At 32.1% G+C, this 23,348-nt stretch overlaps 1 protein-coding gene across 3 annotated transcripts in view; it reads right to left on the bottom strand.

Annotated features, from left to right (window-relative positions):
* LOC143080762 (ankyrin repeat domain-containing protein 27-like) overlaps positions 1 to 23,348 on the bottom strand; it is a 94,302-nt gene that overhangs the window by 61,885 nt on the left and 9,069 nt on the right. For 2 of the 3 annotated variants that reach the window (XM_076256785.1, XM_076256783.1), the window contains exons 8-23: positions 22,221 to 22,280; positions 21,698 to 21,754; positions 20,616 to 20,886; positions 20,080 to 20,161; positions 18,827 to 18,892; positions 16,924 to 17,008; positions 15,248 to 15,322; positions 14,884 to 15,073; positions 11,972 to 12,111; positions 10,955 to 11,047; positions 10,429 to 10,537; positions 8,569 to 8,729; positions 8,019 to 8,189; positions 7,125 to 7,244; positions 6,496 to 6,690; positions 3,588 to 3,707 (exon numbers count right to left, since the gene is read on the bottom strand). In XM_076256785.1, the coding sequence (XP_076112900.1) occupies positions 3,588 to 3,707; positions 6,496 to 6,690; positions 7,125 to 7,244; positions 8,019 to 8,189; positions 8,569 to 8,729; positions 10,429 to 10,537; positions 10,955 to 11,047; positions 11,972 to 12,111; positions 14,884 to 15,073; positions 15,248 to 15,322; positions 16,924 to 17,008; positions 18,827 to 18,892; positions 20,080 to 20,161; positions 20,616 to 20,886; positions 21,698 to 21,754; positions 22,221 to 22,280 (1,995 nt within the window). The remainder of the gene's footprint in view (positions 1 to 3,587; positions 3,708 to 6,495; positions 6,691 to 7,124; positions 7,245 to 8,018; positions 8,190 to 8,568; positions 8,730 to 10,428; positions 10,538 to 10,954; positions 11,048 to 11,971; positions 12,112 to 14,883; positions 15,074 to 15,247; positions 15,323 to 16,923; positions 17,009 to 18,826; positions 18,893 to 20,079; positions 20,162 to 20,615; positions 20,887 to 21,697; positions 21,755 to 22,220; positions 22,281 to 23,348) is intronic. The other variant, XM_076256784.1, reaches the window with a different exon arrangement.

The following is a 23,348-nucleotide window of genomic DNA, read 5'->3' as shown; positions in this document are numbered from 1 at the left end:
ACATATCTATTATATCAATAAAGCCCTTGTAACAACAGAGATGGATTGGTGTGTCCAGCATGCTGTAGATAAGATTATTACCTGAATTAACATATCTATTATATCAATAAAGCCCTTGTAACAACAGAGATGGAGTGGTGTGCCCAGCATGCTGTAGATAAGATTATTACCTGAATTAACATATCTATTATATCAATAAAGCCCTTGTAACAACAGAGATGGATTGGTGTGCCCAGCATGCTGTAGATAAGATTATTACCTGACTTAACATATCTATTATATCAATAAAGCCCTTGTAACAACAGAGATGGATTGGTGTGCCCAGCATGCTGTAGATAAGATTATTACCTGAATTAACATATCTATTATATCAATGAAGCCCTTGTAACAACAGAGATGGAGTAAAAAAATGATGTAGATAAGATTTTTACCTGAATTAACATATCTATTATATCAATAAAGCCCTTGTAACAACAGAGATGGATTGGTGTGCCCAGCATGCTGTAGATAAGATTTTTACCTGAATTAACATATTTATTATATCAATAAAGCCCTTGTAACAACAGAGATGGAGTGGTGTGCCCAGCATGCTGTAGATAAGAGTATAACCTGAATTAACATATCTATTATATCAATAAAGCCCTTGTAACAACAGAGATGGATTGGTGTGTCTAGCATGCTGTAGATAAGATTATTACCTGAATAAACATATCTATTATATCAATAAAGCCCTTGTAACAACAGAGATGGATTGGTGTGCCCAGCATGCTGTAGATAAGAGTATAACCTGAATTAACATATCTATTATATCAATAAAGCCCTTGTAACAACAGAGATGGAGTAAAAAAATGATGTAGATAAGATTTTTACCTGAATTAACATATCTATTATATCAATAAAGCCCTTGTAACAACAGAGATGGATTGGTGTGCCCAGCATGCTGTAGATAAGATTATTATCTGAATTAACATATCTATTATATCAATGAAGCCCTTGTAACAACAGAGATGGAGTAAAAAAATGATGTAGATAAGATTTTTACCTGAATTAACATATCTATTATATCAATAAAGCCCTTGTAACAACAGAGATGGATTGGTGTGCCCAGCATGCTGTAGATAAGATTTTTACCTGAATTAACATATCTATTATATCAATAAAGCCCTTGTAACAACAGAGATGGAGTGGTGTGTCTAGCATGCTGTAGATAAGAGTATAACCTGAATTAACATATCTATTATATCAATAAAGCCCTTGTAACAACAGAGATGGATTGGTGTGTCTAGCATGCTGTAGATAAGATTATTACCTGAATAAACATATCTATTATATCAATAAAGCCCTTGTAACAACAGAGATGGATTGGTGTGCCCAGCATGCTGTAGATAAGAGTATAACCTGAATTAACATATTTATTATATCAATAAAGCCCTTGTAACAACAGAGATGGATTGGTGTGCCCAGCATGCTGTAGATAAGATTATTACCTGAATTAACATATCTATTATATCAATGAAGCCCTTGTAACAACAGAGATGGAGTAAAAAAATGATGTAGATAAGATTTTTACCTGAATTAACATATCTATTATATCAATAAAGCCCTTGTAACAACAGAGATGGATTGGTGTGCCCAGCATGCTGTAGATAAGATTATTACCTGAATAAACATATCTATTATATCAATAAAGCCCTTGTAACAACAGAGATGGATTGGTGTGTCTAGCATGCTGTAGATAAGATTATTACCTGAATTAACATATCTATTATATCAATAAAGCCCTTGTAACAACAGAGATGGAGTAAAAAAATGATGTAGATAAGATTTTTACCTGAATTAACATATCTATTATATCAATAAAGCCCTTGTAACAACGAAGATGGAGTGGTGTGCCCAGCATGATGTAGATAAGATTTTTACCCGAATTAACATATCTATTATATCAATAAAGCCCTTGTAACAACAGAGATGGATTGGTGTGTCCAGCATGCTGTAGATAAGATTATTACCTGAATTAACATATCTATTATATCAATAAAGCCCTTGTAACAACAGAGATGAAGTGGTGTGCCCAGCATGCTGTAGATAAGATTATTACCTGAATTAACATATCTATTATATCAATAAAGCCCTTGTAACAACAGAGATGGATTGGTGTGCCCAGCATGCTGTAGATAAGATTATTACCTGACTTAACATATCTCTTATATCAATAAAGCCCTTGTAACAACAGAGATGGATTGGTGTGCCCAGCATGCTGTAGATAAGATTATTACCTGAATTAACATATCTATTATATCAATAAAGCCCTTGTAACAACAGAGATGGAGTAAAAAAATGATGTAGATAAGATTTTTACCTGAATTAACATATCTATTATATCAATAAAGCCCTTGTAACAACAGAGATGGATTGGTGTGCCCAGCATGCTGTAGATAAGATTTTTACCTGAATTAACATATCTATTATATCAATAAAGCCCTTGTCACAACAGAGATGGAGTGGTGTGCCCAGCATGCTGTAGATAAGAGTATAACCTGAATTAACATATCTATTATATCAATAAAGCCCTTGTAACAACAGAGATGGATTGGTGTGTCTAGCATGCTGTAGATAAGATTATTACCTGAATAAACATATCTATTATATCAATAAAGCCCTTGTAACAACAGAGATGGATTGGTGTGCCCAGCATGCTGTAGATAAGAGTATAACCTGAATTAACATATCTATTATATCAATGAAGCCCTTGTAACAACAGAGATGGAGTAAAAAAATGATGTAGATAAGATTTTTACCTGAATTAACATATCTATTATATCAATAAAGCCCTTGTAACAACAGAGATGGATTGGTGTGCCCAGCATGCTGTAGATAAGATTATTACCTGAATTAACATATCTATTATATCAATGAAGCCCTTGTAACAACAGAGATGGAGTAAAAAAATGATGTAGATAAGATTTTTACCTGAATTAACATATCTATTATATCAATAAAGCCCTTGTAACAACAGAGATGGATTGGTGTGCCCAGCATGCTGTAGATAAGATTTTTACCTGAATTAACATATCTATTATATCAATAAAGCCCTTGTAACAACAGAGATGGAGTGGTGTGCCCAGCATGCTGTAGATAAGAGTATAACCTGAATTAACATATCTATTATATCAATAAAGCCCTTGTAACAACAGAGATGGATTGGTGTGTCTAGCATGCTGTAGATAAGATTATTACCTGAATAAACATATCTATTATATCAATAAAGCCCTTGTAACAACAGAGATGGATTGGTGTGCCCAGCATGCTGTAGATAAGAGTATAACCTGAATTAACATATTTATTATATCAATAAAGCCCTTGTAACAACAGAGATGGATTGGTGTGCCCAGCATGCTGTAGATAAGATTATTACCTGAATTAACATATCTATTATATCAATGAAGCCCTTGTAACAACAGAGATGGAGTAAAAAAATGATGTAGATAAGATTTTTACCTGAATTAACATATCTATTATATCAATAAAGCCCTTGTAACAACAGAGATGGATTGGTGTGCCCAGCATGCTGTAGATAAGATTATTACCTGAATTAACATATCTATTATATCAATAAAGCCCTTGTAACAACAGAGATGGATTGGTGTGTCTAGCATGCTGTCTTTAACATTCACATAAGCTCCATTTCCAACTAGATAGTTGGCTATCTGAAAGTTAAACAAAATATTAAACAAAGTTTCTAATAAAACAGAATCATCTAAACATTCATTTTATATGCAAGACTACACTTTAAAAAAATATACAATGTTTAGAAAAAGATAGACAGTTACTTCTAACCCCATCTCTTCGGCATAATTTTTTTTATAATGATGCAAAATCTGTTCTAACAATATCAGTTTTCACCAACAATTATTTTTTATATTTTCTTTGATCATCTCAACAAGATTGATTTTCTCGCTTGAGCCAGTATGGTACATGACCAATGATAACTGTTTATCGCTATTTTAGATATGGGTCAATATCCCTAATGCACCTCCAATTGAGGAACAGTTGGGTGTAAACAAAAAATCTCTGTGCAGTGATATTGGACATGTTTCAATTCTAACAAGTGACTGAGCTTAACCATTTGTGTTGATCTGGAAAGTAAAGGACCATAGAATAAATATATAAAAAACTATGGAATTAATAAATGTATTCAAAGAATAAATTTTCAAAAAAAATTATTGTGTGAAAAAAGAGATTTTTTACCATAAGGAGCTGCATCATTGAAGGGTTTTTCGGGGTATGCTTATTTACGGAAAAATGAATCACACTTCGTACCCCAAAAATTTAACCATATATGTGAAAATGTCTCAGCTTCGAAACAAGCCATCGTACATATCCAAGTTTACTATATGGACTGAGCTAGAGAAGAAAATGTTACCATTACCACCTATGTAAAAACAATTGTGCATATTGCCCCAAGATGAAAGATGAATTAAAGAAGTTGTCAAGACTGATCGATGAATGATTGCCTCGTATACACCAGAGAAAATTGTGAAAATGAAAGTTAGTTGTCTTTAATAAACTCCAAGTTATCATAGCTGTTTCTAGATTAGGATTATTTATAAAGATCAGCATTAATTTTCACTTTTGAAATGTATTACTGGCACAGGGTTGGAGCATTTCTTTTAGGCACAATAAAATCTATGTTTACCCGAGACCTCCCAAAATCAACTGTTATTGATTTGAAAAAGGCACTAACCATGCTAACTATTAAGTCTTCTAATGGAAACATTTAATATTGTTAAACTGTAAATGGATATAACAAAGTAAAGACATTGTTGTGTCATTATTGTTCCAGTCACTACACACATGTTAAGGAATAGCTGATAATCAAGGGAAATAACACTTTGTATGAGTATAATTGGACACATGTGTTTTAAACCATTATTTGACCAATAATTAGCACCTTGTCACTAAAATATCCAAATAAACAGACAAACATATTGAAGAAAAGCATGTTTTTTACATATTATTGCACAATAATAAATCACAAAATAGTTTCTTTTCTCACAGAAAAAGGGGGAGGGTCAAACTTTTTCACCAATTCAACTATTAAGCTACTACTGACTGTTACTTATTAAAAATGTTAAAATTAAGACTGTGAAACCATGAGGGAGAAGCAATTCCCTTTTAGTGATAAAACTTTTAAGAATTTGATTTTTTTTTATCTCAATGATACAGTTATGATAACACAACCTGAGTCAATTTTTTGTCTTATTTCAGTTTCAGATGTATCATTCCAGTTTAACCCGAGAGGGCAAATTAGAGGTTAAAAAAACTTTAAAACTTTACATTTCTTACTGGAAAAGGGTTTCACTGAAATAACATTTAAAAAAAACTTTTCTCCAAATAGGATTATGTAAAAGGACATGTTTAGACAATTTGCACTTCATTACGCTTTAATTATATGATGAATCTAACAACACAGCTGTTTAGAGGGGTTTCTATAGTTGAATATACCCGATTTCTGCCGGTAAAAGAAATTCAATATTTTGGTGTGTTTTTTATGAAATCTACATTTTGCATAATTTCTCACTCAAAATGTACTATTAAACAAATGAAAATTTTATTAAATGCTTAAACAGGGTCTGTATTTTGTAATTGAAGTTTAAAATCATATGTTTTATTCATATTGTGACTTGTGAAGGTATACTAGAAGAAATCAATTATACCTACACATTGTATTCAGAATTAATGAATATAGCGATAAAAGGGCCATTGTCTTATAGTGCTGAAACAACTTTATTTTTTTTCAGAAATGAACAAAAAAACACAGATTTATTCAGAAAGTCATACCAAAGAAGATGACACAAGAATATTTGGAAAATCAGAACTATGAATTTCAATATGGGTCAATATCCCTAATACGCCTCTAATTGAGGAAACACAAAAATTGTGTGTAAACAAAAAATCCCCAAAAATTTAACCACATATGTGAAAATGTCTCAGCTTCGAAACAAGTCATCATACTTATCTTGTCACAAGCTTATTGTAGTGGTGTAATAGAGAATAAACCTTTCATTGGGGGATTACATTGGTAAGGGTTTGATGCAGTGTGTGATATCGAAAAAATCAATTTCATATACAATTCATTTAATACTTAAAACAAATGTTGTTCTGTCAACGTATATTTGTTCCACCTAACAGAAGTTCCCCTGTAAACTTTGTTACAAACAATGTCATAATATTTGTTCCTGTTGGAACAAATATTCTCTGTTCCTGATGGAACAAATATTCTATAACCTTTATTCTAGTTAGGAACAAGTACTGTAATATTTGTTCAGTTCCAATGGAAATAATATTACAGAAGATATTTGCCACTTTGAACTTATATTATGAACTTCTGTCACCTGTTTCGTGACAGTTCTGTGGGTGGTTTGATATTTTTAAAAATTTGTGCAATCATGACTGATATCTATGTCAGCACGAATATATGATAATTATACTTACGTCAGTAAAGCCTTGGTAACAAGCTAAATGCAGCGGTGTAATAGACTTGGAAGTAACATCGTTAATCTTGGCACCTTTGGTTACAAATAAATGGACTAGCTGTAAACTGTTAGCAAGAACAGCTCTGTGTAGAGGTGTATATCCTTTCTTATCTTTGATCCTAACATGGAGACCATTCTTACCAATACCTGAGATCTACAAAGAAAATTATAAACCTGACAATTTTTTTAGAAATTTATGTTAATGAGTTGAATGAGTGAAATCTAAACTCTGACATTTTAGTGTATAAAGTTTATACATATTATAATTAGCTAACAACTATGAGAAATTGTATGATATAATAGCCAATTTTTCTGAATGTTCAATCACTAATTATTTTAATTACCATTATAATTAACTTTCAATGATTAAACCTATTTCTAGTGAACTAGCTTAATAAATTGATTAGTTACTGTTATCTGTCAAAAGCTATCTTTAAGAATGATAAATAAAATTGGTACTATATAGCTTTGAAAAATTCTACTGTTTTGACCCTTCTCTCAACACATTTGTGCTAATGGCATATCACTTTTACAAGCAATTCTAAAGTTTTGATTATTGAGGTAATTTTTCAATATCCATAAACTGACCTTTTGAACTTGAGAACATTTTTTACATTGACACAAAGGATGGCACATTTCCAGTGAGTTTGGTGAGATAGGTTCAGTTTCTTCACTGTCCAAACTGGTCCATCCCAAGTGAAACTGTACCTTAAAAACAAGCCGGTTCATTTTAAAAAGCATTCAAAAATTCTCTTTAAGAATTGTTATTCATTTAAATTCATTGAATCAAATTTGTCAATACTACAATAGTTTAATGCAAACATCACTTCAAATTGACAGTTTTACGTTCTAAAGATTGCATTTCTGTAAATATAGAACTTCTTTTACGTCTAAAACTACCAATTTTAATATCAAGTTTTGAAAAGAAAATATATCCTAGAATGGAAAGTTCATATGCACTACTATTTTTTTCAAAGGTCAAAATATAGAGCTGTGTGGCATATGTTGATTGTTTATAAGCCCCTTACTTCTAAGAGTTTAAACTTACACTTAAATTCTGTACTACCCCTACCTTGACTTAAGGTTTTCAACAGATTTCAATTTGACCACTATACATATGTATATTTACGGGTAACAACCCCAAGTTATGTCTCTACCAGATGAAACAAAGAGATCATAACTGGGAACCAGTACGTAAACAAAATTAATGAGACATGGTTTGAGAAACAGCTGTATTTACAAAGTGCAACCTTTAGCATTTGGAGTTATATTTTCAACAGCTGACACTAAAACATCAGTGGTTGAAAAAATGTCCTAAACAATGGATATCTAAATAATGATATAATGTTATATTAACTTTAGTGTACACAATCGAATTACCTACAATTCATCTTCTAAAACAACTTAAAGATTATAATTTACAGTTTAAATATAGTTTTAGGTTATCATCATAGTTTTAACACAAGAATTTTTTTTACTAACCAAGGGAATATCATTATCTTCGATAGCCTTGTATAACAATGCTATTTGTTTCTCTTCCATCAGATCCAGAGATTCCACCATAGGTGTATTAGGTAAAGATACTGATTCTGTACGGCCCTTGATCTCATGGTCATGTTTTACTACTTTAACATAACTGTGGTCTAAATCTGACTGTAGTAAAAATGTAAATGTGAACGTCAATTGAGGAATAATAGACATTTTTTAATAATAGCAATTTGACAAATATTTAATTTTGATCATTGAGAACCTTAATATTTTTTTAACAAAAGTATGAAATTAAGTCTGATTTTTACAGAGTTATCTTCTGTAGTGTTATGTACCACCTTAAACCTCCTGTCTTTCGTATTCATAAAGTCATTGTACGCTTTTCTTTACCTTTAAAAAATCTACAGTTATTCGAATTTTAATCATAAAATACATAAGAAAGTATTCATTTATTGCAAATTAATCAAAGCATATAATAGTCATTTTCAAGATATGGAAATAATAAGATGCCACAATAAACAATATGATTTGAATTTACACTCACTTGTGAATATGATCTAGACATGTCTATCTTTGGATTATTTGCAAAGTCAGTAAATATTTGTACAACGTTTTTGTTCTGAGCCAGACTTAACGCTGTCTGTTTCTTTCTATTCTTTATAGTTACATCAGCCCCATTCTCTAGTAATGAGTTCACAATTGTACCTGAATAGAAAATTGGAAATAAACTAATAATTGTGTTTTGCTTCAAACAAAGAATATAATTAAATATTTGTAAGTATTTTTCATTGTTGTATTAATGTAAATTCAGAAATTATTACATGCATTTATTATTGCAATTTTTGAGAAATTAACAACAAGAATGTGTCCAAAGTACATGGATGCCCCACTTGCACTTTCTTTTTCCATGTTCAATGGACCGTGAAATTGGGTTAAAAAACCTAATTTGGCATTAAAATTAGAAAGATCATACCATAGGAAACATGTGTACTAAGTTTTATGTTGATTGGACTTCTATTTCATCAAAAACTTCCTTGACCAAAAACTTTAATCTGAAACTCGCACTTTCATTTTCTATGTTCAGTGGATCGTGAAATTGGGGTCAAAACTTTAATTTGGAATTAAAATTGGAAAGATCATATCATAGGGAACATGTGTACTAAGTTTCAAGTTGATGTAACTTTAACTTCATCAAAAACTACCTTGACCAAAAACTTTAACCTGAACTTCGTACTATCATTTTCTATGTTCAGTGGACCATGAAATTGGAGTCAAAACTATAATTTGGCATTAAAATTAGAAAGATCATATCATGGGGAACATGTGTACTAAGTTTCAAGTTGATGTAAGTTAAACTTCATCAAAAACTACCTTGACCAAAAACTTTAACCTGAACTTCGCACTATCATTTTCTATGTTCAGTGGACCATGAAATTGGAGTCAAAACTATAATTTGGCATTAAAATTAGAAAGATCATGTCATGGGGAACATGTGTACTAAGTTTCAAGTTGATTGGGCTTCAACTTCATCAAAAACTACCTTGAATGAAAACTTTAACCTGAAGCGAATGGACGCACGGACAGACGAACGGACCAACGGACGGACGGACAGAGGCACAGACCAGAAAACATAATGCCCCTCTACTATCGTAGGTGGGGCATAAAATTGCAAGATTAAATTTTGTGATTTCAGGAAATCTGCCTATAGACATTTGTATCAAATATGAGATTGCAAAATTTTATTATTGAGATACCCACCGAGTTGCATTTCTCGCATTAATAAAATCCTAGCAATAATTTCTGAATTTACAGTAAATTGAACAAGCTGTGAAATGTAATTTATCAAGAAATTATTTACATTATTCTTGTAACACTCATTTTACTGACAAATGATACCATAAGGATTTATTGGGCAGTTCTGTTGCATGGGTTAAGCTCATAAAAACTTATACAATTATTGATACATCATTTAAAAGAGAAGGAACATCAGTTGGAAGTACTGGGGAGAAAATCATATGAAGCATTAAGAAATCTTTATATACATGTATGTGTGAAAATGTGGGGAAAAAACATCTAGTTATTTTTCCGTTTTTTACATTGACTAGAAAGTAAATTTACCATTTTCCCTTCATAACTAAAAAAAAGTTTCTTTTCTTTTTCACTTTTCCTACCAAACACATATTCAATTTGCATCATGTAATTCAAAATGGAAAGCTTGGAGCATTGCATAAAAAAAACCAATTGGAAGTACTTTGATTGTACTAATTACTATTGAGAACTTGACTCCATCTGTGTTTATAGCTCTAGAAGTTATGATAATACATAAAATGTAAAGGAATTGTAATGGATATCAAAATTTGTTGTATCAAAATATTTTATTAATAATACCCATTTCATAACTTACCATATCCCCATTTTGCTGCAAAATGGAGCGGTGTATCTCCTCTCTCATTCTGTGCATTAATATCTAACTTTATTCTAGATACATCAGAAAATACTAAACCTTTCACACACTGAAAGTACAGATTTAAAAAAAACATTAAAATATTTTCATACTTAAAATTTGAAGAATTTGTCTTACAAGTGGTCATTTCTATTCCAATTTTATTAAGAGCTTTTTCAAGCTAGACCTAAAAATTAAAAAAAAACAGTGTGATTTACTCTATTATTGGACACATCATATGCAGAAATATAGTTTCCTCCATCAATTCTATAGGGACATTAGTTCAATAAATCTATTCTGAAAAAAAGTTGCTGAAAAATAATTTGTATAACTTAAATGTTTAAAGAAACCCAAATGAATATCAAAATGAAACAATCATTGACCTCCATTTCAGTCCAAGTTGTTGTTTTGCTAAGCATGCCCTACTATAGCTAGTAATTTAAAGTATAAAAAAAAACCAGGAAAAGGTATGAATACATGTACTAACATCTTCATGGCCATTATCAACACACAGATGCAGTGGTGTGTTCCCAACTCCGTCTGTCAACATAACATCAACTTTAAAGTGGAGCAGTAATAACTGAAAAAGTCAAACAATAAATGTGTATCAATAATGAATATGTTTATACTAATTTTTTTAACAACATAAGATTCAGATCTAGGTTCTCGATCAGAAAACTTCAGATCTAGGTTCTCGATCAGAAAACTTCAGATCTAGGTTCTCGATCAGAAAACTTTACTCAGTAGTCATATTTGTGTCTTAAACTAGATTCAGTACTGTGGATTCATTTATTTTCGTGGGTACCAATTTTCGTGGATTAAGAAAAACTTGCATATTCGTGGATATTTAATTTCGTGGTTTTGCTGATGTCTGCATACAAACCTATAGAAAAATTATCATTCGTTCAATATTTAATTTCGTGGTTTGACTGTGCCCACGAAATCCACGAAAATTGGTATCCAATGAATAATAATGAATCCACAGTAATTTGATTGGTTCAATTATGAATCTCAGTTTTATAACCCTACTTTAAATTTTAAAACCCTCAAGGTCTTTTCCAACAATTTTTATTCCTATTTTCTTAACCTACATCTGAACGCTATATCAAGAAAAAAGAGCACAATAGAAATCATTATTTCCTGATCATCACTAGATTTCTATAAAAGTTAGATGATGGAAGTTGTTAAAGACTTTGACAGGCTATACAGCCCTTGCACGGTCTTCTGTAAAAGTATTATATGCATAAAAGTCTTAAATACTAGTAGGTCTCTCATGTCTGGTACTGTACATAACTTTTTGTCATATAATTTTGTATTCTTATAAATTTTCATGGTGCAAACATTTCCATTATCAAAAATATTTGTAACTGTTCTTCCCTGTACATGTATGGTTGTCTCTGTTTTTGTGGGTTTTTTTCCCCTGCAGAGAAGAATAGAGATAAGCAACAGTATAAGATTAAACATTTTCAAAACATGGATTAAAGAGCAAGCTGATTATACTAACAATTATATTCTGAAAGCCTTTTTGACAAGCAAGGTGAAGAGGTGTTAGTCCTAGGTAGTCACTTGCATTGACTATAGCACCATGTTGAATAAGAACATCTATTAAATGTGCCTGGCCATGTAAAGCTGCGATGTGAAGAGCTGGAAATAAATTACACAAATAAAGTATTATTACATTGTATCTACATACTGTACAGACAATAGCAAGGTTATATAAAAATTAAGACATTTTGTTCTATTGTAATATAAGAGATACTAATTCAAGTAGATTTTCAGCATTCCACAAAATACAAATTTCATATAAAAGAGGGACGAAAGATACCAAAGGAACAGTCAAACTCATAAATCTAAAACAAACTGACAACGCCATGGCTAAAAATGAAAAAGACAAACAAACAACAGCACACACGACACAACATAGAAAACTAAAGAATAAACAACACGAACCCCACCAAAAAACAAGGGGTGATCTCAGGTGCTCCGGAAGGGTAAGCAGATCCTGCTCCACATGCGGCACCCGTCGTGTTGCTTATGTGATAACAAATCCGGTAAATAATCTAATTCGGTAGGTCACATTCATGAAAGGGAAGGGGATTGTAGTTACGACGTAAGGAACATATTCGATATCATTTGTGAAACGGTTATTCCATAACAGTCAACCAACTCATGATGGCGTCCATAAAATGGCGTCCATAAAATTTACGAAGGGATGATTTCAACTTCATCATTTGGAACTCTTGGTTTAATAGCTTCCTTGTGAGCAGCAACCCTCTATCAAGAAAATCATGATAGGAAATGCAAGCACGGGAATATCGTATCAATTGGGAGATATATACCCCGTATGCAGGTGCTGCTGGAATGTTGCTACAGTGAAACTTCTCTAAACCGGTCCCTCTTAATACCGGTTCTCCCTTCATACCGGCCAAAATAACAAGTCCCGGCCGGCGTGTATGTAAATAAATGGTCAGGTAACCTTATAAAACCGGCCACCCCTTTAAACCGGATACCGGCCGATATTTGTATATTTGTGTAATCAAAATCAATAAAATATCACCTCATAAGACCGGCCTTGTCATTTGTAATCATTAGTTCATATATAATACTGTTATATAAACAAACAAGTTAATGCGGTCAATTAGACACCTGCATGGCCACTGAGTAGTGTTTACCTGTCAATGTCAAATCAATACCCGAATAAATTATCGGTTGAGAGATTATGATCTTCACCCACACTAGTGAATGATGATAATTAATTTTCATTAAATGTTTTAGCTTGGCTACTTTATTTGATCATTTTAAATAATTAATTTTTAGGCAAATTACAGAATTCTTTTACTTTGATCTTTCAAAATTAATCGTTAATAAATATGGTCGTTTAGTGTTTACAACTTCAGTAATGCTTAATACATATAATTAGTATAATCATCGTATGGTACCAATGATGAATGTATGTCAACTGAGGTCAATAACATAATATATTGATATTAAAACTGTTTTGCTATATAGTTGCATTTTATTTGTTATTCCTGCAAAATAAAAAATAATAAAAATACAAATGATGTTTTAATATTTATTTCATAATCAATTTAGAATACAAAGCTAAATTTACACAACAAAACAAACTTTATGATTGAGGTACAATACATGGTAAAAAAAAACAAATGCACAAATATTGAAGGGAAGTAACTCTTGTTAATTTCAAATTCAACAAACCGGCCACCCCTGAAAACCGGCCGAATCCCGTGGTCCGACGGGCGGCCGGTTTTGAGAAGTTTCACTGTACTTAGAAATGGAAAGTTCACAATTGGAAAGCTGAAATCATCTCTTTTGTCGTAAAGTTTTGTTTTCAACCGACCCTCATTGTCAATTTCTAGATGTAAGTCAAGATATGAGGCCGACTTAACTGTATCTGTAGTATCCTTTATCTCTAGCTCGATTGGATAGATGCGTTCCACATAGTCACCAAATTTTGAATTATTTAGTGAAAGAACATCATCTATATAGCAAACAGTAGAGTTAAAGGATATTGCTAACTTCTTATCTTTCTTCCTAAGAAGTTCCTGCATGAAGTCAGCCTCATAATAATAAAGAAACAAGTCGGCAAGTAGAGGGGCAGAGTTTGTTCCCATTGGAATGCCGACAGTCTGTTGAAAACGTAACAAATATATTGTCAATCAAGAAATCAAGCATCTTGATAATATCACATAAATTTAGGTTCATAATCTGTCAAAATCAAAAATCATATACACTCACTATTGTTTTCAATCCACTAGAAATTGTGAAGAAATGTATAAAAGGAGTTATGACCTGACTTTAGAATCTGTGAACATACTTGTGTAACCTATACCTTAGAAACTGTGAACATACCTGTGTAACCTCTTATCTGAGAATCTGTGAACATACCTCGGTAACCTCTAATCTTAGAATCTGTGAACATACCTGTGTAACCTTTGACCTTAGAATCTGTGAACATACCTGTGTAACCTCTAATCTGAGAATCTGTGAACATACCTTGGTAACCTATAATCTTAGAAACTGTGAACATACCTGCGTAACCTTTGACCTTAGAAACTGTGAACATACTTGTGTAACCTCCAATCTTAGAATCACTATACATACCTGTGTAACCTTTGACCTTAGAAACTGTGAACATACCTGTGTAACCTCTAACCTGAGAATATGTGAACATACCTGTGTAACCTTTCACCTTAGAAACTGTGAACATACCTGTGTAACCTCTAATCTTAGAATCTGTGAACATACCTAGGCTTGGGTAACCTCTAATCTTAGAAACTGTGAACATACCTGTGTAACCTTTGATCTTAGAAACTGTGCACATACCTGTGAAACCTTTGACCTTAGAAACTGTGCACATACCTGTGTGACCTTTGACCTTAGAAACTGTGCACATACCTGTATAACCTCTATCATCTCTGGTGTAGGCTGTTACCAGGTTTTCATCTGTTTTGACTTGTGAAGTGAGTCGTGAACATTTATCACAGCCACACAGAGGATGGCACATTAATGGACTGATATCATCCTGACCAGACTTAGATTTCCTCAGTAATGTTATCACAGCTGATTCATCACCACATTGCACATACTGAAAGTTTAATTAAATTAATTTTTGCTGCCATTCAATAAATATGTGAAGATATTTCTGTTCAGTAAGGTTTTGGTTGAATGTTAGTTTACTCGCTAGTTGTGCTGAACATTTCCTCCAAAGATTTGTATATAAGATAAGTAAAAAATGTAAGAAAGTTTTATAGACCTATACCTGAAAAAATCTGTCTACAATATTACTGGATGTCTGTCTATTGATTTCTGTCTTACTGTCATGTTTGGGAAAAACCTGTAATTGAAAAAAACACTATATCATGGTAAAATATTTACTCTAAAAGGGATATTTTAAGTCTATAAATCTTCTATAGATAGAGAAACTTTAAATGACATGAAAAATAGAATTCTAAATTGTTTTGTTGTACTCTTGAGCACTGTGTTGTTGTGTATAACATATTGGGCTATAACATTTTGTATAGAGACATGTCCAAAGTTCAAGACTGTATGTTGACTTATAGCAGGGCTCACGCTACCAGGCGACTTGGGCGAAGAAGTCGCCTTCCCAACCGTCACTTCGCTTTCCCCGACCCCCAAAAGTGAAAACAAGTCGCCCTGTTCTTGACGATACTCGCTTTCAGTCGCTTCCGTCATCGGACATTTTCAATTTTTACTAAGTTGATGAAACATCAATTTTTTATTAATAATTAAAGAAATTCAGACATAAACGATTCATTATCTTCAGAAAAGAGGTTGAAGCCTTGTCTTCACAGTGTGTAGCAGGTTATTTGATAAAAATACAACTTTTTATCACTTCGTGCATTTCCGCAAGTTCCGGTGTTTGTTACTCGAAACGTACAGCAACCTAAATTTCGGCGGCAAAATAACTTTGTTACTTCATTTAAACGTGATAAAAGTTGCCTCCAGTAAATGTTTAATCCATTTATTGCATTAAAAACGTCATGTTCCTTTCCAGATAACTTGTCAAACATCGTTTATTTTTGTAAATTTTCTTGCATTCGTCCGCCATTGACCGATTTCTAAACTACAGATCTGAACCGGACCAGCTATGACCGAAATCCGTACTTTTACAATAATTACTACGGACGCACGGATGGAACAGCTGACAGAAGAATATTGATCCCAAAGGGAAAAATTACGCATTCCACACGCATTAAGAGACTTTTGGTTACATCTAATTGATTGGTGTATATAATTCCCTATATTTTTTATGGATTGTTTCAAACTATTGATTAAAGTTGCTTAACTCTGACACTATTTAATATCAATATATTATGGCCCAGCTTAATAACTTTTATATTTTTTTATGAATAACACTGAATTTCATACACAAGATAATTTTTAATTAAATTGTAATTGATATATTATAATTTCTTTACATTTTTTAAAATAATTTTTCTTTTTTTTTTAGTGCTAGATATTTAGTTGGTAGTTTCTCACAAGAACCTTAGTAAAACTTAAACAACTTTTAATTTCAAATGTTACTTTAATTGTAATTTTTTTACTCAGATATGAATTGAACAATATAAAAAAAACATTATTTACGTATGGCCCTTTATACTATTGTAAAATCCAAACATTGTAGCGCACCGCGCGAATGAGCACTTCTCTTTCAAATCTCACCACTTCTCCCTATAATTCTGAAGTAGTGTGAGCCCTGCTTATAGTCCTTTTGGTTTCTAGTATCATTGGGTTGCAGTATCACTATTGAATTAACACATCTCCTTTCATTGGTATATATTATAATGATAAACAGTATGTGCATTTAAAATACATGTTTTTATGTTTACCCTGCATCTCCTTAAATTCATTTTTATAATTACATTACCAAAAATTATTTTAAACTAAATACAAAAGGGTAATAAGTATACCTACAACAATATTAGCCTTGCTTGATTCTTCTGTTAGTTTACCACTCTTTATATGTTCTAACCCTGCCTCTACTGTAGTCAAGTAATACCTGGATATAATATAATCAAAAACTTCAATTAAACTATCAAAAAAGTTATATTCAGTTAGCTATTATTCATTCAGAATTATTCCTATCAGAAGAATTTTCTTTAAACCTTAAGCAATGTCAATAAAAGACCATGGTCATGGTTTCCGCTGGCGGTCGCCATTTTCGCAATTTGCGAAAAAATAATAATTGTGGCGATAAAAATTTGTCATTTGCGAAAGAATTTGGCGAAAGAAAAATATATAACGAATTATTTTCCTCCATCTTGTTTATTTACTTTATTCGAGTTTCTCGGACTTTACCCGATCAGACAATACTCGGAATTCACCTTGACCTCATTAAGATTTGGACAGAAAATCAATAATCAGCTGATTGCATTTTATGGCTATCGACAACAAAGGACTGATTAATAAAGGTGTTGATTGAATTGTTTGACAAAACGATATGGATAAATGGCTTCCGGAAAATGTCATATTACAAGATCATTACAAAATTTATTTACCACTTTGCAACGCACGTGATTGAAGCAAACTTTTGACGTCTCCTTTTCCTTTTAAAGATAGTTTAGAAAAGAAAGCTGTTGTGACGAAAAATGTTCAAAAGGAAGAAAAATCCCCGATTTAAAACTTTAATTATCCTTTGACTTTAATATACTGTAATTGATTAGGGAGACTACTTTATAGTTGTTTGAGTGACACACGTGCTTCAAGCACAGTTTTACGTTTCAACTTTTTTATTTACGATAGTCAAGAAAAGAAAACTGTCGTTATGAAAAAAAGGTTGGGAACAACCCCTAGAATGAGAGTAACCCTTCAATGTAATGACTACACATGAAATGAGGGATCAATTTAATGTGATAAAAGCTTTTGTTTTGTTGTAAAAACCACTTCTTAGTACAACAGGGCACATCAGTATATTTCTTTTAAAGAAACTTTCCCTACCAACTATACTGGTATTATAAGATCAAAACATGTCCATGAATTTTGTTATATTCCAGGACTTATATCTTCTGTATTATTAAAAGTATAGTGGCCTCCTCATTTAGAAAAGTTGTTTAAAATACAATGAATATTTTTCCCTTTTAAGTTAAAAAAAATCTGTTCTTGTAAAGTAAATTTTAAGTGTTTATTCATTAAAATGTGGACTCTAAAATAAGTTTGAGAGAATAATCATAGACACAATGGGGCAAAGTCATCTTATTTAAGAAAGGGGGGGGGGGGCAGAAAAAAAGTTAAATTTGAAACGATATGTTACTTGGCGAAAAAAATAATAAAGTGGCGAAAAATATATTGTTTTGGCGAAAGAGTTGGCGAAAAAAATAATTGACCCAGGGGAAACCCTGCATGGTTTTTGGTATTCACAATCAAATTTATTCAATATAAGTATTTTTCCACTAAAAACTGTATTATCATATATATATATAATGTTGCAATCCTGGTTTATCTTGAAAAAATCAACTGAAAGTATTTTTTGCAACACAGCAGGTAACAAAAACACCAACATTGTGCATTTACAATAAAGGTTGGTAAAATGGACAAATCTGTCAGAATATTAGATTTGTTCCATTATAAATATTCTATTAACTTTGATTCTAATTTTCTTATTATGATGTCCTCAAATTATGGGACAGATTCATTTGATGAAAATAGCTTTAAAATTTGTATTTATGGGCTATTTCATTAGAACATACATGGAGCACAGAGAATGCACTGTGAAAACAGGGAAACCACCTAAAGAGGTCCTTATTTTTCAAACTCACTTACTTTTTCACTGTTCAAAAACATTTGACACCCACCCATCACATTTAACCACATGACTTACAAGTATTCATCATCATCTGTAGTTCTAGAAAAATGAAAATGCTTCATATACATAAGATTTGCCATCCTGAAAAATAAAGTATACATTAGATTTGCCATCCTGAAAAATAAAATATACATAAGATTTGCCATCCTGCAAAATAAAACTGCACTGTTTAATATACTTATTTCTCCTATTTCTTATTTCGGAATTTTGACTTGGAAACAGTTATAAAGAACTGAGCAATGTTGGCAAGATCCAGAAGATATTAGGATATATTTCAATACAGATGAGTTTCAATCTTGCTATTTGTTTTTCTTTTTGGTTGAATCATTCAATGATTGAAGTGTCAAATATTTGTTATTATTGCAAATCCCTAGTAAAGCAGAAATATATTTAAAATCTTCTGATAAAAGAGTTAGTCAGCAGTACAGGTATTAGGTCAAGGTTTTTCAATGACATTTAGTAAGTTGACGAAAATCATGGCCTCATTATTTCAAAGTTCTTCCAATGTTAAATGACCAAGCATCAACTTTAAAAGTTGCACAGTTGTAAGGACACTTCCAAAATGCAAATTTTTATCATTTAGAAACTTTAAATACCCTTTGTAGCGAGTGCTACATAATAAAATCAAACTAATGCATCTCATTGAAGGTGGAAATACTGCAAATCTTTTCCCAAAACCAACTGAAACAATTGTTGGAGAAAACGTTTGTTTCCAAAAGAATAGACAGACAGACAGACAGACAGATAGAGTAGCAACTGTAGGCTCTTGTGAAACTTTTTTCACTTTTTCTCATACTGTATAGCAACCTTTTGAGAAGTAGATAGATCTGCAACTTTCAAATTAGGAATATCAGAATTAGCATCCATAACTTACCAGTTAGGAATATCAGAATAAGCCTCCATAACTTACCAGTTAGGAATATCAGAATTAGCCTCCATAACTTACCAGTTAGGAATATCAGAATTAGCATCCATAACTTACCAGTTAGGAATATCAGAATTAGCATCCATAACTTACCAGTTAGGAATATCAGAATTAGCATCCATAACTTACCAGTTAGGAATACAGTGTAACCTGCATAATCCGACACCTGAGTATTGCAACATCCTGCTTAAACAGACACATTGTCATGGTCCCAAAATATGCCTATCCTTGCAGAAAAAACCTGAGTATTCCGACACCATGCTTTATTCAACATTTTTTCTGGCCCCCCAGTGTGTCAGATAACACAGTTTTCACTGTACCAGTTTTTACATCTATAACTTACCAATTAGGAATATCAGATTTTACAATCAGGAAGATTAACATAGGAAGGAAATCATCTGTGGTGATCACTATGGATTCCTCTACTGAAAAATATATAAATACAAAATACATCATTGAAAGTAAAAGTATAAGCAGTATTCAGGTTACTATACAACATGTCTAACCTTGTTCTTTTATGAAAAAGTAACCTTAACATGTTCAACCGAATCACATACTGTTTGGGCCTATCCCAAGTGTTTTTCAGTGGTTGTCGTTTGTTGTTATTTATCTTATTTGCTTTCAATTAATTGTTTTGTACATGAATAGAACTCATAGTTTCCTTGTTCGAATTGTTTTACATTTGTCATTTTAAGGCCATTCATAGCTTGCCATGCGGTATGGGTTTTGTTGAAGGCTGTGCAGTAACTTTAAGTTGTAAACTTCTACATCTTTTGTTCTCTTATTGACAGTTATCACATTGGCAATCTTACCACATTGTTTTATTTTTAAATTAACAGTGATTAACACAGATCTGTAACCTTCAATTCATTCATCTACCTGAATTTTTTCTCTTTGGAGGTCTGCATAAAACTGAGACTACTCTTTTCAAACATTTCATTCTTCCGAAAGGTGTTGAGTAAGAATTCAGCCTGACCAATTCCTTTCTGGCAGGAACTATATTAGAAATGAAATCTGACTTGACACCCAGATTATTAAGGTTAATGTCCTTTAAATTTCTCCTCATCTTGTTGATATCTGTATCCTGACTAGAAAAGTTGGTGACTATCACTTGGAATAATTCCTTATAAATGGCTTGCATCATGTAGGCCTGGAAAATTATAAAAAGAAGAAAATTCAGGAGGAGTCTGTAAAACATGAATACTTTAAAAATAAAAGGAGAATGTGCCCATGTCATACTGATGCCCCTGCTTGTAATTATGCTAGAGTCAATGACATGTTCTAATTAAAACCTATTGACCTCTCTGAACCTTGTCTCTGTATATTATCATTAGAGATTGTTTGGGTTTTGAGTGCTCTTATTGTTAAATAACAAAGAGTTATGGGTAACAAAGAGTTATGGGTAACTCCAGAATGGCTAAATTAGTGTTAAAAATCATAAACAGCCTATGATGATTCAATTAACACTAGTAAATAATCAGAAAGATGAGTCTAACAGAAAAGGCCATTGCACAGAAATAATTTTCAAAGGTTATTGATTATATTGTAGACCTGCCAACTTTCTCTACTTGTATAGGGATTTCCTAAAGTGATGTGTTGATCAGAATCTTTTCCATTACATAACCTGAATACCTCATAAAAGACATTTAAAGAAGTTTTAAAATGGCATTAAAACTAATATATACTCATTCAAAACCATAGAACAAAAGATTCAAGTACTTTAATCTGAGAAGTATTTTTGTGCATAAAAACCCACAAATGAAAATTGTTTAAAATGTTTGCAGGTTTGATACCAAAAGCAAGTAGAAAATATCTTCAAATCTGCATATTTTATTTTATTTATTACTGGGTACTCCATATTAATAAGAAGATGAGGTTTGAGTGCCAATGAGACAACTCTCCATTACAGTCACAATTTACAAAAAGTTAACAATTTCATATAAAATGTAAACTATTTTTACCTCCACAGCAAACTTTAAATTGTCCATGTTTGTCTGGCTTTCTTGTGCTTGTCTTCTCTGAAACATAAGACATATTAACTGTATTCATTGGAAGTCACGGTCATTTAACACCCCAAAGAAGTACATGCACTCACCCCTAAATGTAAATTTCCTATCAATCGCTCTTCCCCCTCAGCTATTAATCAAATGATCTATGTTTGCTCCTTTGGAATTCCTAATTTCCTATTTCACAACACTTCACTACCATTCTTTTGATTTACAATAAATTACAAAAACTAATTGTGTGCATTTATAATTTCGACTTTTGAAAAGCTAAAAAATTTGTAGATGATTTTTTCAGAATTTAGATTTTTTTTTTATATTTAAACTTGAGATTCCTGAAAAATTCAACAAATTTCGCTTTACCATCAAGAGTTTACAAAAAAGAATGAGATTTTTTTTTTAATAAAGAGATTCAAATTTATGCTTCACTTCACACTTTATAAAACTGGTACACAACTCCTTGTTATAGACATAATCTTACCACAATAGAATCCTTCATAGCTGTCTGCATAACTTTGGTGTACTGTGTAGAGGCAATGTCCTAAAATAGAAATTCATTTTTAATTCACAATACTTGAATTTTTAACAAACAGCAGAACCAATGCCTCCTAATCTCATCGGAGAAACATGTTAAACAATAAAAGTTGCAGTTAACTTAGTGTTAGTGTCAATTTAGCGGTACATGTATATCTTAATTTGTAATAAAAAGTTTTGTTTTCTTCAATATATACTAGAACACACCCGCGAAATCGCAGGCATATACAGCTTGTGAACTATTACAGGATGATTTTTTGTCAAAGATATTATGTATGGAGAATTCCATAAAAGGTATGAAAAGCTCTCTTCCTTTTTCCAAAGTCCGATATTTGTTTCCTTTCTGTTAAATTCAATTATTTCGTGTTTCTGGCCTCAGACCACAGTTATTCATCTCCTTTGCTACAATCTTCTTTAAAATTTGGTAAAAGTCAAATCAAATTAAAAATTTGCACCGTTTTAAACATGTAATAAATGTAACTGCTTATATATAGACCATTATTAGTTTAATAAAATATGCTGCTAGGACAATCCATCAGTGCTTTTTCTTTTGGGAGCCTTATTAAAATGCCAATGGTAGGATATGAATCTTGTATAAATGACCAAGACCGACTAAGGCTAATTTGAAGGGTGGTCGGAGGGGTCCTGATCCCGAAATCCCGGGCTTAAAACCATGAAAACCCGAGATGCAGAATTTTAAAAAACTTCATATCCCGAAATCCCGAAATAGAAAAATATATTACCGGATCACGTAAGGATCAATCCCAAAACCAGGAGCTTAAAAACACCCGATCCCGACGCCCCCAAAAAGGTCATGCCTTCCTCTAATCTCTACCTTACTTTCATTTTTGCCAAATCACTATTTTCCCTTTCAACAATAAATTTGTATGTCCCATTTGTGGGCATTATGCGTTCATTCGTTCGGTCTTCCGTCGTCCGTCCGTCCCGTTTCAGTTTAAAGTTTTTGGTCGAGGTAGTTTAAGATGAAGTTTTACTTATTTATGCAAGTGGTATGACCCCTTAAATAGTAAACATTTCAAAGAAAACAGTAGACAGAATCAGGAACTTTCTATAC

Source organism: Mytilus galloprovincialis, chromosome 6 (assembly GCF_965363235.1).
Source record: "Mytilus galloprovincialis chromosome 6, xbMytGall1.hap1.1, whole genome shotgun sequence".
Lineage (NCBI taxonomy): Eukaryota > Metazoa > Mollusca > Bivalvia > Mytilida > Mytilidae > Mytilus > Mytilus galloprovincialis.
The sequence above is the reverse complement of the archived record's forward strand: the minus strand, read 5'-3'. Positions and strand labels throughout refer to the sequence as shown.